The following is a 13,768-nucleotide window of genomic DNA, read 5'->3' on the forward strand; positions in this document are numbered from 1 at the left end:
TACCAGCTTTCTTCCCCAGCCTTGTCTATGTGTGCATCACAGCTATGTCTGTATCCTGCAGTGCAGTAACAAAAAAATTTGTACCATACACCACATTGCTCAGGACTTCAACCAGATTAGTTTCAGCTACTAACACTGCAATTTTCACTTTTTGCCACAGCACTGCTGAGTACAAAGACCCCCCCAGACTCACCCCACTTTTTACTTCTCTAGAACTTTCCCTACAGCTTCTATTTCACTGGCCTGCTCAGGGAAGGAGCGAAACAATTTAGCCAAGTTCCATTGCTTCAGGAAAAAACTAAGCACTGAAGATCCCACCAGAGCCAATTCAGCAATTCAAACCAGCACTTATGCCTGGAAAGTGCTCAAGGTTCATCTTTTCAACCCCTACTCATCCTCCTTTCGATGTCCAGTCCTAATTAGTATCTGCAAACTCATGTGTGCCTGAACGTGGGAACTAAAGCGCCCACAGATACATATGCTACCACTATTGCTTGTCCAAAGGTGCTACTGCCTTGGGTCAGCTCAACATCAAGGTGCTCATCTCATGCCCAAAGCCACTTTATGATTTATTTATCAGGTATCACAAACTCACAGCTCCTGATAGGCAACATGCAATGCTCAGGAAAAGAAAGGAAACCGCACCGCATTTTCTGTGAGGGTGGTGAGACCCTGGAACAAGCTGCCCAGAGAAGCTGTGGATGGCCCCTCCCTGGAAGTGCTCAAGGCCAGATTGAATGGGGCTTGGAAAAACCTGGTCTAGTGGGAGGTGTCCCTGCCTTTTGCAGGGGGCTTGGAACTAGATGATCTTTGTGGTGTATTCCAACCCAATGAGTCTGCCTTCCAGACTCATTCTATGAGTCTATGGCCAGGCAACATGGAGCATACTCTGGTGCCACCATTTCCAATGGTGCAGTATTGCTGTTCAGCTGGACAAGGGAAGAGTGAGATGAAACATCACACTAATGGACCAAAAACATAAACTTAACAGGTGAGAATAATATGAAATTAATTTGAAAAATAACAGGCTGTTGCAAATAACCTTCACTAAGAAGTAAATGGCGGTTCTGTGTCTATTTTTAAATGTTTAAAAGTAGCTTTCAATTTCTTTGTGGTTCAATAGTTCCAAATACCCTAAGTACTCACCATGCCGCATAATACCTAGCTAGCTATCTAAGTAATTTTCTAAGTAACTGATTTCAGCACACAGTTATGAGATATTTCTGATTTCTCCAAGTCTCTAAGGATATGTTCATTCCTTTGAAATAAAAGCAAAAGCAAAGCAAACATCTTAAACATATAATTACACTTTTAAAATATAATTAAAACTTCTTTTATATGTACCTCATTTTTCAGCACAAAAACATACATACATTAAAATTTATGGCAATATCTTTCTGATTATTAAGCCTACATATTTAAAATTACACACATTTTATTACAGAAGTATTTACTGAATTCAAGAATATAGCAAATGTTGGGATGTTTAGTTATGGTTTAGAGGGGCAGACATGGACTGTTTGCAGTCTTCTGAAGATTGTTTCAAGATTACATGAAATAGTGCTTTTTCCAAATACTAAATAGTAGCTTAAAATAAATATCTGAACTTGACTTGAAAGACATTTACAAAGAATTCACATAAAGAATTTAGTACAATAGCATGTATAGTGTGCTCTGGAGACAAGAGCAGTCATTGCTTTTCTATTTGCTTTTAACCTTGAGCTAAGGGGCCCTGATTTAGATGATTCATGGGAAAAATTGCAACATACATCATATAAAATTATAATATTAGTAATGCTAAAGCCGACTTCAAAATTATTAATATTTATTTTGAATCTTGATTATTATCTGACTCATTTTATTCTACATTTGATAAACTTGGGGACCCAAAATCTCTCTCCCAATTTCTACCACTCCCACGTGAAAATAGAAAATGTGGCTGGGACACTTCCCAGAATGAACAGATTCTTTCAGAAGGCATAGCCACACTCTAAACAAGTGATGGTCTCTTCGAGAGCAAAAGCTGCTGCACTGGACTCAGAAACACCAAATAATTTTTTCAAAATACCTTTGGGTTCTGCTTCAAAGTGAAAGCTGGCTTACAAAACATCTTATCAGCTCCCTTCACACTTTCTGCCACAAATGCTGTCCTGTATCTGCATACCCAAACACAGAAATAATGTTCTTCATAGCTTGGCATCTGTTCTGTTGTAGGACAGTATTGTAGGACATGCCACACAGATCATCACTTCACCTAATATAGACCATATGTGAGAAGTTGTGCACACATAAGTAACAACAGATTTACTGCAAAATTATCATCTGCTCACTCAGACATTGATTGAAATGGGTTATCTGCTTTTGAAGAGACTTAAATATTTTGGGGTCATTAACTAAACATGCAATGAATATTGGATAAATTCTTGGACTATGCATGTGAGCTGCTGGATATTTGTTTAGAAGTTGTACCGTCTCACAGAATTAAAAATAAGGCAGCTACAATACACAACTATGATATATCTCTGCATTTACAAACAAAAATTGAACTGAATTACTGACATCTTGAGACAGCTCAGTGAGATAACTATCGGTAACTATTTACAAGTTATACAAAAGCCATTATTTCAGAGATAATTTCACTATTGGAATAAAGGGGTCTTGCTTAAGAAGTCTAAAACAAGCCAAATATTTAAACCTTTTCCTAAAATATTAATGAAGGAACTTGTAAATCTGTACCATTTTTCACAAGAAAAAGTGATAAAAACAGAACTCAGGATCATTAATTACAACATAGTAATACACAATTTCATGGACAAATAATGTTTTACAAGATATCTATAATTCACAACCAAAAATTAGACTATATAAGTAATTCTGTTCTTAAGAGCATACACTATCAAGAAAGATATGAATAAAACAAAAAATAGATATTTTCAGAATACCAGGATTAAGATTTCAAATGAGATTAACTTCTGAATTTTAAGGAGTATGTAATATTAATTGTTACACAATAGTTTATTCTGAAAATCAACATCAATATGTGTCGAAGCACATTCCGATACTGCAACGCCTGGTCTCACACCCCTCCCAAGCCTTACACTGCAGAGAGCATAATGAAATCTATTTCCAGACCTTTTCACAACACTCACATCTGCAGTACTCAGGCACTTCACAGAGGCAGTGATGCAGCATTCCTAGGAAGTGACCTGATCATTTCAGCTTTTAAAAAATTAGTAATATCCACACATTTTTCTAGTTTTAAGAAGCAGCTGTAACTTGATCCTTCCTGCCAGTGGATAATTTCTCCAAGTACTTTGCATCACACAGAACAGTCTTCTGAGCTCATCCCTTTGTCATTGTGTGGGAGGGTGAAAATGCCGAGTTTCCTTTTCCCAGAATCACAGAACCATCGCAGCTGGAAACAACCTCTAAGATCACCCAGTTCAACCATCCACCAGAAGGAGGGAACAACACAACAAAAAAGCCCCACAACCACACACCCCACAAAACTAACAACACACAACACGTAAAACACCTGCTAGGCCCACAAGAGCATGCCCAGAAGTGCCACATCTACACGTTTCTTGAATACCTATTCTTTGGACATATCAACCACTTGACTTACATTTTCTGCATATTTCAGGAAGCACATGTTCTGAAAATGTCAATATATTCAATTGGAAATAGAAGGATGAAATACTAGGGATTATTTTTCCATGTTTTACTTCTAAGATCACTGAGGGTAACTGCTCTTTTGTTCCGATCACAACATAACCTGATGTAGCTGGCGGTGGTAATTCCTAAGCAAAATCACCATTCCAGAAGAAATAGCCCATAATGCTGTTTATTGACATTTATGTCATAACATTTATTAATAAAACAAAGAGAAAACAAAATTTGCTCAAATAATCCTAATTTCCAGACTTCAAAGTGCATTTTTTCAGATGTAGATTCTTAAAAGCCATAAATACTGGTGCCCCTGAAAATGCCAGGCAATCCATCACATGATGCAGCACTGCATCACCACAAGTCATTGGCAAACTTGGCAGTCTTGGAGCCCCTCAGCCCTGACTTCTGCTCCTTAGAAACTGGAGAGGAACTGAAGGTTGACTTCATTACAGGAAAGATTAATCATTGTAAACCTTCAGCACACACACTTTTGGTCCCATAACTACACTATAAACTAGGGTACTTTGCTATTAAAAACAAACAAACAAAAAATAGTTCTTGTTAGATTTAGCTCCTCCACTCCTGGTAAATAAACTTACTGACAGTTTCTTGGGAATTTTTTTAATCTGCAAATAGCTGTGACAGTTCACCTAATAGATTATAAATAACACATCTATAATGAGAGATGCTGTATTTTCAACTGAGATTAATCACATTACATTGAGAACATTACCCACTAAACAAAAATGGAGACAGGGACAAATACATTTCAAATACAAATATTTTACATTTTGCTGTTGTGTCTCAAACTGAAAGAGAGAACACAGATTTGGCTCAGGATCTTTGCTAAGAATCACCATCTCTTTGTTTGAGTATCTTACTTGACTTAGTGTCTGGCTTTTGATCCGGATGCATTTCGAAGTACATTTACTAAAGAAGGATATTAAATGACTTAGTTCTTGCTTGAGGTTGTAAACTCTATAGTGATTTTTTTGAGCATGTTTGTTATATAAAATCATCACCAACAGTTACATTTGTAAGAAGCAGTAAAATGTGATAAATATGCTGCCAGTAGATTTTTGAGAGATGTATGGAATCACTAAGAAAATTTTAAAGCTATTCAATAGGGGAGGAAATGGATGGCTCTTTCCATAATCTTCAATTTTAAGTGGTTCAAGTGAATCCAATTCAGAGACAAATTGTGGCAACAGTAACAGAGACAAATGTGAAATTGTTTTTTAGGTTTCTGTAAATATGTCCATTCTGGAGTACAAATGCATTTGTCTGTGTACAATTCAAACTTGCTTTCCAATTCAAACTGGAAGAAGGTAGATCTAGGCCAGCTATTATGAAGAAATTATTTCCTGTGAGTATGGTGAGACACTGGAACAAGCTGCACAGGGAGGTTGTGGATGCCCCCTCCCTGGAAGCATTCAAGGCCTGGTCAAACAGGGCTTTGACCAACCTGGCCTAGTGGGAGGTGTCCTTGCCCTTAGCAAGGGGGTTGGAACTAGGTGATCTTTGAGGTGGCTTCCAACCCAAACCATTCTATGATTCATTCACCACTGTTCTGGCTAAATGTGCATGGATGCAAGATACTTGATGTACAAAGAACCTATGGACCTGCCCTTCTCACAGACTCCAATGGAAGTCACTTCCTTAGGGCAACACGCATGTCCCTCCTATCTTGCTCTTTCCAAGCTCACTTCCCTCACCCACTGCAGTGAATCTGGAGGAACATTTGCTTGTGGATACCAGGAGGAGAGGCTCAAGGGGTGGTGCATCAGGGATAAGCACAGTTCCTCTCCAGTGCTCTGGGCAGGAGCAGCTATTCTGTTGTTACTCAACCACAGAAATTCCTGCTATTGCCAAAGATGATCCTATTGTCCCGGCATTTGACTGCCTGTATCTGCACATGGACACACTTGCACTTCCCTCAGCTCCTCTTCCTTCCCTGCTGCTATACACTAAGAGCTTTTATAGTGTCTCTTTGAGCAGTATCATGGCCACCCCTTCTCACTCCACTACCCACTCTGAGGGCTGTAGCCACTACTGGGCAGCTGGCAGAACCTGCCCTAAGAGCCCGCTGCACATGTGGAGGTGGCATGACCGTGGGGTGCTGCTCCTGGCAAAGAAGGGACAGCCTGGACCTGGAGGCTGTGCTGCCATCTCCGTCTCTCTGATGCCAGCCCTCACCAGCACAACAGCAAAACTGACCTAGTAAAAGAGGTCCCCAAGGTGAGGGTGGATCATACCCCAGAACCTCCTGCCCTGCCCATTACCACCAGCTTCCACCCAGTTCTGCTCTTATTCTGCTCTGTAGACAACCCTTCCTATCCCAAACTCACTTCTTGTTTGGTTTACACCTAGCTAAATCAACAAATAGATGTGCAAGTAGGGTCAACTCAGTCATCACCATATAAGTCATCACTGTCTATCCTGTTTGGACTCCCTTAGGTGTCCCTTCAGGAAATGGGCTGTCTTTTTTGAGGAGTCTTCACCAGAGCACTTACCAGAGAGATGACACGATCTTGACAGGTCTCTGTGTTGCTGCCAGTGCACAAAGGTTAATGGTTGTTTCACTTGGGTGGGATTGATCTGAACTGCCTCACTTTATAAGAGCTGCATCCCCAGCAAACGCTAATTCTCTGAACACAGCCCCGCAGCCCTTTCTTACAGAGTACATCCTCTCATCCAAAAAAACAACTGTTATGACATTTCAAGTAGTGCATGGCTTTCCTTCCGATCCATATGTTAACTTGGTTTCATTTATTTCTCCATATGACTGTTCTTCTCTTTATCATTACTTTGTAACAAGAAAGCAAAAATACCCTTATAAATGCAAACTGAAGTACCAAGATCAAATGTTCCCTGTTAAACATACCAACGTAAATTTAATTTTAAATGCAGTATTTCATGTGCTGTATTTTCATGGGGAAATAAGAGATCAAATAGGAAACAGATAAGTGTGAAATATACTTAAAATAATTTCAAATAACAGGCAACATGCATGAACAGAGAAGGACTTCAGAATGCAAACAGACTATTTCAAGCTGAGCCATCATTTCAATAGGGAAACTCTAGAATTACTCTGTCCTTCTGAGCTATCCTAAAATCAAACCTATGAAAAGGAAAATTGAATCCATCTGTTTAGTCCAATCTATTTTATAGTGAGTCATTCTGTTTTCCCATCACAAAATGGTCCCTCCATTATGTTCCATTTTCACAACCAGCTCCACACAAAGCCTCTCTTGAGTATTTTGCCAATGGGGATGCTTCCTCCAGAAAACAAAGGACAAGAATTCTTTAAGAATAGATTTCACAAATATTAAATGAAATAGCCTGAAGTAGTAGAGTATTATATATCCTTTATCTCATCCACTGTAAGTGAACATAACGGTACAATATCACTTAATAAAACTGTCTGTGAGACTGTCTTCGATGGAGGTTACACTTTGAGCATGAACTGGTCTCTCTTTGATTGTTACACTGCAATAAAATATTTGCAGGATGATATAGACTTTGTTCTTTAGAAAATAGGTAGAAATGTTTGTAACAAAATTTTGTCTTTCACACATAAATTATACATAGGTCATAGATCTATGATATTGTAGGCATAACTGAGATGTTCTGGGATAGCTCCCATGGCTATAGTGCTGCAGTGGATGGACAGAGGCTCTTCAGAAAGATGGCCAGGGAAGATAAAAAGAGAATCACTCTGTGTGAAGCAGCAGCTTAGATGTGTGGAGCTATTGTACAGGTTGGGCAACAGGGCTGGGTGAGAGTTTGTGGGTCAGGATCAGAGAAGAGGTCAGTGAGGGTGGCCTTGCACTGGGACTGTGCTACAGACAGCACGATTGGGGTGAGGAAGTGGGCAATACTCCTCACAACTTCTTTAAACAACTCAAGGAAATATCTGGACTGCACACTGCTTATTACAGGAGACTTCAGCCTCCCTGATGTGTGCTGGAGGCACATATTGGCAGGACGCAAGCACGCCAGGAGATTTCTGGAGACTGTCAAGGATAACTTCTTGACACAGGCACTGGATAGGACAACCAGCATTGTGTCCCACTGGATCTGTTATTCAGAAATGAGAAATAAGTGGCTGGAGATGTGATACTCGGTGGCAGGTTTGGTTGTAACGACTGTGAAACCGTGAGGCTGAAGCTTCTATGGGGTGTGAGGATGGTAAGTACCAGAGCACAGACCTGGGGCTTTAAGGGAACTGCCTTCAGCTTACCCAGGAGCTGGTACGTGGGGACCTCATGGGAGGCAGCCTGCAAACACAGGGAGCCCAGAAAACCTATCACGTCTGTGAAAAACAACCTCTTCCACAAAAAAGACTTCATGCTGATGTTCAGGAGGACAAACAGGACATCAGCATGACTAAATAGGGAATTAGTAACTGAGCTGCTGTGTAAAAAGGCAATATAGGAGGTAGAAGCAGGTATGGATAAGGCTTGGGTGATTCAGTGACGTTTTTGCCTCAGTCTTCATCAACGTCTCCCAGGTCTCAGCGCTTAGCAGCAGGGGTCAGGAGGATGAAAGCAACCAGCACTGGACGAGGATCAAAGCAGGAATGACCTGAGATAACTTAACCCATAGCTGCTTGTGGGAAGAAGGTGGTTGGGAGCAGCACATGGATTGATCAAGGGGAAATCACACCTGACCAACTCGATTCCCTTCTGTGATAAGGTGAATGGACTTGTGAACAAGGGGTGAGCAATGGATGTCATTTACCCTGACTTGCCTCTAACACTTTCTCCCACAGTATTCTCATGTCCACATTAGGACCTGACAGCCTGGTTGGTGGACAAGTAGACAGCTAAAAAGCTGGTAGGACAAACAGTTCAGACATTGATAGTTAACACTTTGTACTCTTCTTGGAGGAAAGCAAGAAGTGCTGCAGGGCTCTGTTCTATTTAACATCTTCATCAATGACCCACAGGAGCTGATGCACCACCTGGGAGGAAAAGTCCTGACTGAAGGCAGGGCTTCCATTCAGTGGGATGATGGCAGGGTGGAGGAATGAGCCTACAGAAGCATTATGAACCTGAGACAGGAGGGTACCTGTCAGTGATCCAGTCTGGGGAGAGACTTCATGGGGGCCAGCTCAGATGAGAAGGCTTTGGGGGTCCTGGCCGGCAGCAAGGGGAGCTTGAGTCCTGGCAAGAAGGACAGCATCCTGGGCTGTGCTCACAGAGGCATGACCAGTAAAGTAAGGGAAGGAATTGTCCTCCTTTACTCAGTGGATTACAACTAGAATAGGGCATCCAGTTTTGGGCCCTTCAGGAAGCCCTTCAAGAAGACTGAAGCTTGAAGTGAGTCCAGGGGGGACCACCGAGATGGTCAGGGAGAGGCTGAGGGGGCTGGGCTAGACTTGTTCAGCCTGAAGAAGTGATGGCTCCAAGGGGACCTAATAGCAGCCCCCAGTCCTTGTGAGAGGCTATTGAGGAGGTGGAGCCAACCAAGGCTCTTCACAGCAATGCATGGCAGGAGTGAGAAATGGACAAAAACTGAAACAAGAGAGACTTTGACTTGATGAGCCAAAAAGCCTTTTTCTCCATGAAGGCAGCCTAGCAGTGGAGCAGTTTGCACAGAGAGGCTGTGCAATCTTCACCCTTGGAGGTTTTCAGGACTGGACTAGATAAAGCCCTGATGAGCCTGGTTTGATGCCATAGTTGCTTTAAGCAGGAGATTGGGCTAGAGACCTCCTGAGCTCCCTTTGTACTTGAGTTATCCTGTGCTTCTATGAAATATCATCCAGCTATGCATATATAAAGTATCATCCAGTTTACAGGATATAACACTGAAAATTGAGACCTCATGGCACTTACAATATTAAATAGCTTATGTATTAGCTATACTGAACTTAAATTTATGTGAACAGACATCAACAATAATATGTACAAATAATATCTGTACCACAGATTGGCACTGCTCCCACAAAGTGTTTGAATATTGACCTGCTCTGCATGTGACAAAGAGAAAAGGGCAGAATCAATAAAAGTCCAGGAGCTACAAAACCAGGGACAAAATGTGGGGGCAAAGTGAAAGCCATCTAGCAACTGGGAAGAAAGTCATTAAGAGAAAATGTGAAGAAAGAGAGAGGTGGGACAGAGAGGAGGCTGGGGCTTGGCTGGAACAGGACAGGGAGATGTGCAGGAGGACTGGTGTGAGGCCAGGACACTTCTCCACTGTCAGCACAGTGATGTGAAACCCACCAAGAAGTGCCTCCTCCCTCACTGAGCACCCATGGGGATGTGACCTGCCACTGCCAACAGGGACTCTCTCAGCTCCATATGTGAGGAGGATTCTGTTTTGAAACTTTTCAACATGAGGTGACCTGGCACAGACAATCATGTGGCTCCCAGCAGTGGGGTCCTGTTTGCTCCAGTTTGCCATTCTTAAAATTAGTAAACGAGGCACACAGAGAAAGTCATCAGAAGATCTTTAGGGCTCCAAATGAAGCACTCTGCATTTTGGAAAAGCCTCAGTTAAGGTTGCCTGCTCAATTCTCTGTGCATCAGGATGCAGTCTGCAATTAGATAATCATACTGTCTGATTACATTGCTGTATATTTTCTCCACACGTGAGCTAGACCAAAATTTCAAAGGTTTCCTCTGACAGCCTTCCTGAAGCTTTTGTGGCTTTTACGATTTTTCTTAATTTTGAGGAGTTTTCCTTATGTTTTATTTCTTAACCACAAATTCAAAATGAGGTCACTGTTTAAAGTATTAAGTGAAGTGAACAAGTAAGAAAGTAAGAAAGAGAACAAGTAAACTATTAGATAAAAATTATGTTATAACCATGCTGGAGCTTTAGCAATGTTCTTTCAGATATTACTCTTTAGAAAAATAATTATTTTCATAAAAAAACAAAAAGGTACTTTAAAGCCTTGTCATTACTTTTTTTCAGCACTTCCCATATTTCCTACCTAAAGCACCTTGCCTCTGTGAAATTGTACTGAAAACTAACACACAAGTTTGCCAAGTCTCACTTAACGAAGGCTAGTCGAGGCAAATGCAATTAAACAAAATTAAACACTGTCCCACCATGAAACCAGATGAGTGCCACATCACCACCATTTCAGATAAGTGCTAAAAAATTCAGCGCTAATTTGCTTCTTAACAAAAGTGATGGGCACCTTTCTTCACAGGTTTGCAAAGCCAAGAATAAACTGCCCTTTTTATGATATCAAGAAACTAAACTTGTTAATGCAAGACAGATTATAAATTGTATTTCAAGTCTATGCTAATTAAGGAAATAAGCTGTGTCTTTACGGTTTTCTTTTTCTTTTAATAATTTGTTTTGGCCACACCTCTTTTCAGTAAGCTCCACATACACTCCAGGCACAGGCAAACAACTTTGTCTGCCACCTACTGAACTAAACTTAGGGAAAATGACATGCAAAGCCATGAAATCGTCCCTCAAGAAGAACCCAAGAAAACCATGGACTATTAGCTATCTGTCTGGGTTATGATAACAAATCAAAGTTGGACTAGATTTCAGATTTTGCACTTCACATGCACACAAAATGGATTCAGAAATTTTCATGATCTCCACAGAAATGTATTGTCATAATTGATTTAACATACATGAATGCAATTTTAATCTTCAAGGTCAGTGGCTAAAGGAAGCTGGGAAATATTGCTATAAAGTACAACAGGTTATTTGCCCTTCCTTCTTATCATTATTATAAAAAAATAATTAGAAAAATCAACATTTCTTAACATATCTTACCATTTTCTTGTCTTCTAAAGCTTCTCGTCCTGAGACTTTTCTTTCATGTTTTCCTAACTCCATTTCCCAGGGGAAAAAAAAACACAAAAAACAAACAACAAACACCCTAATATCCTGAGCAGAAGTGATTTAACCTGACTACATGTTAAATATCCCTGTACTGTTGGAGTCAGGAGAGAGAAATATCAGGCAGTGCTGTGGTGATTTCTGGTCAGCATGTGTTTCCATTTATAGCTGTCAAAAATCCACAAATAGAAGTGTGGAGAGAGGGCAGGCAGCTGCCCCTGATAACAATAAACATTGGTTTGGCATCAGAGCAAATTGTTCAGGAGGGATTTTGGTTACCAGCCCCATTCACTCCCCCCTTCGGCCCCTCTATCCCAACGGTTCATACTGAAAAAATGCATGAAAATTAATAGCACTAACTTGTGTTTACAGATATTATTAAGCAAGTAAAACAACAAACACAGTTAGCAGATCCTTCATGTTGTTATACAAACACAGAAAATGTACACAATAGTATTTTAAATGGTGCTTTGGCATGACTATTGATCTCTCCCTCTGAAGTGTTCAGGACTAAGCTATCCTGTTGTACACTCCTGCAGAGTGTAGTCATCTTTTCTAATATCAAGACATGACATCTTCTTGGACTTTCAAAATGCAGAAAGAATTGCAAAACTCTGAGCAGACACTATGAGCACTTCTAAATACAACAAATGACCAGTAAGCATCTAAAATGGAGCTAATACCCATATAGATGGTAGTTGTGGAGTCTGCTAGTTGACTTTAGAGGAATAACCTGGCTCTGGTTCACAACAATAATGTTAGGAGGCCAATATTAGAAGCTGCAGCACAGGGAGAACCTCTCAGCAGCTCTGCTGCACATGCCAAGGTTTATAACACACCCTCCAGTTGTCACATCGACTGGGCTCATGTTGTCCCAGGGTCAATTCACACACCAACAAGGGAAGGGGAAGCACAAGACAGAATCACACAGAAAATGGCTGCTACTAGAACATCCTCTTGAGTCAGTCTGTGATTCATTAAGAAAAGCATAGCCCTTTGGCAGTCACTCAGTCACTACCAAAGAGAACACACATTCTTTCCCTCTCCTCCTCTCAACCTATTGATAAGAGGTTCCTCTAATATAACTTTAAAAATAATTAAATGTATGATTTTTTTTCAATTTATCATTTTTCAATTGGTTTTGTGGAAATGATAGCCAAATATAGGCATACTCTTTTCTACTCTGCAAGTTTGCTGATGACACAAAATTGAGAGGTGTGGCTGACACACCAGAAGGCTGTGCTGCCATTCAGCAAGACCTCGACAGGCTGGAGAGTTGGGCAGGGAGAAACCTGATGAAATTCAACAAGGGCAAGTGTAGAGTCTTGCATCTGGGGAAGAACAACCCCATGTACCAGTACAGGTTGGGGGCTGACCTGCTGGAGAGCAGTGTAGGTGAAAGGGACCTGGGGGTCCTGGTGGACAGGAGGATGGCCATGAGCCCGCAGTGTGCCCTTGTGGGTAGTGGGGTGTGGTTAGTAGGCCAAGAGAAGTTCTCCTCCCTCCTCTATTCCGCCTTGGTGAGGCCGCATCTGAAATATTGTCTCCAGTTCTGGGTCCCACAGTTCAGGAAGGACAGGGAACTGCTTGAAAGAGTCCAGTGCAGAGCCACAGAGATGAGGAAGGGAGTGGAACATCTGCCTTATGAGGCAAGGCTGAGGGAGCTGGGTCTCTTTAGTTTGGAGAAGAGAAGACTGAGGGGTGACCTCATGAGTGTTTACAAATACGTTAAGGGCGAGTGTCAGGAGGATAGAGCCAGGCTTTTTTCAGTGATGTCTAGTGATAGGACAAGGGGTAATGGGTGCAAACTGGAGCATAGGAGGTTCCATGTAAATTTCAGAAAAAACTTCTTTGCTGTGAGAGAGACAGAGCACTGGAACAGGCTGCCCAGAGAGGTTATGGAGTCTCCTCTGGAGACATTCAAAACCCACGTGGACACGTTCCTGTGTGATGTGCTCTAGGTGATCCTGCTCTGGCAGGGGGGTTGGACTAGATGATCTTTCGAGGTCCCTTCCAACCCCTAAGATCCTGTGATTCTGTGATTCTTGATAGATGCTTTACTCATGTGATCTTTAGAGCCTGAGATAGGATGAAAAGCAGTCAAGGAAGTTGTCATTAGCAGTCTATACAGTTTACATATGAAAAGTTGACCAAAAAAAACCCAAAACCCAAAACAACCCTTAGAGTATTCCTGTTCGGAAATATTCTTCAGAACAAAGCTACTCCACTAATGATTATATTTATTCAGTCTCTCTTTTACCTACATTTTTGGAAGTGTAAGGCAACC

General features: G+C 41.3%; 1 protein-coding gene across 4 annotated transcripts in view; it reads right to left on the minus strand.

Moving 5' to 3' along the window:
• MLIP (muscular LMNA interacting protein) overlaps positions 1-11,617 on the minus strand; it is a 104,399-nt gene extending 92,782 nt beyond the window's left edge. For all 4 annotated transcript variants that reach the window (XM_051613577.1, XM_051613576.1, XM_051613578.1 and 1 more), the window contains exon 1: positions 11,416-11,617. In XM_051613577.1, coding sequence (XP_051469537.1) covers positions 11,416-11,478 — 63 coding nt within the window. In that variant the 5' untranslated portion in view covers positions 11,479-11,617. The remainder of the gene's footprint in view (positions 1-11,415) is intronic.
• Between the last annotated feature and the right edge of the window lie 2,151 nt (positions 11,618-13,768).

This window comes from Apus apus, chromosome 3, assembly GCF_020740795.1.
Source record: "Apus apus isolate bApuApu2 chromosome 3, bApuApu2.pri.cur, whole genome shotgun sequence".
Lineage (NCBI taxonomy): Eukaryota > Metazoa > Chordata > Aves > Apodiformes > Apodidae > Apus > Apus apus.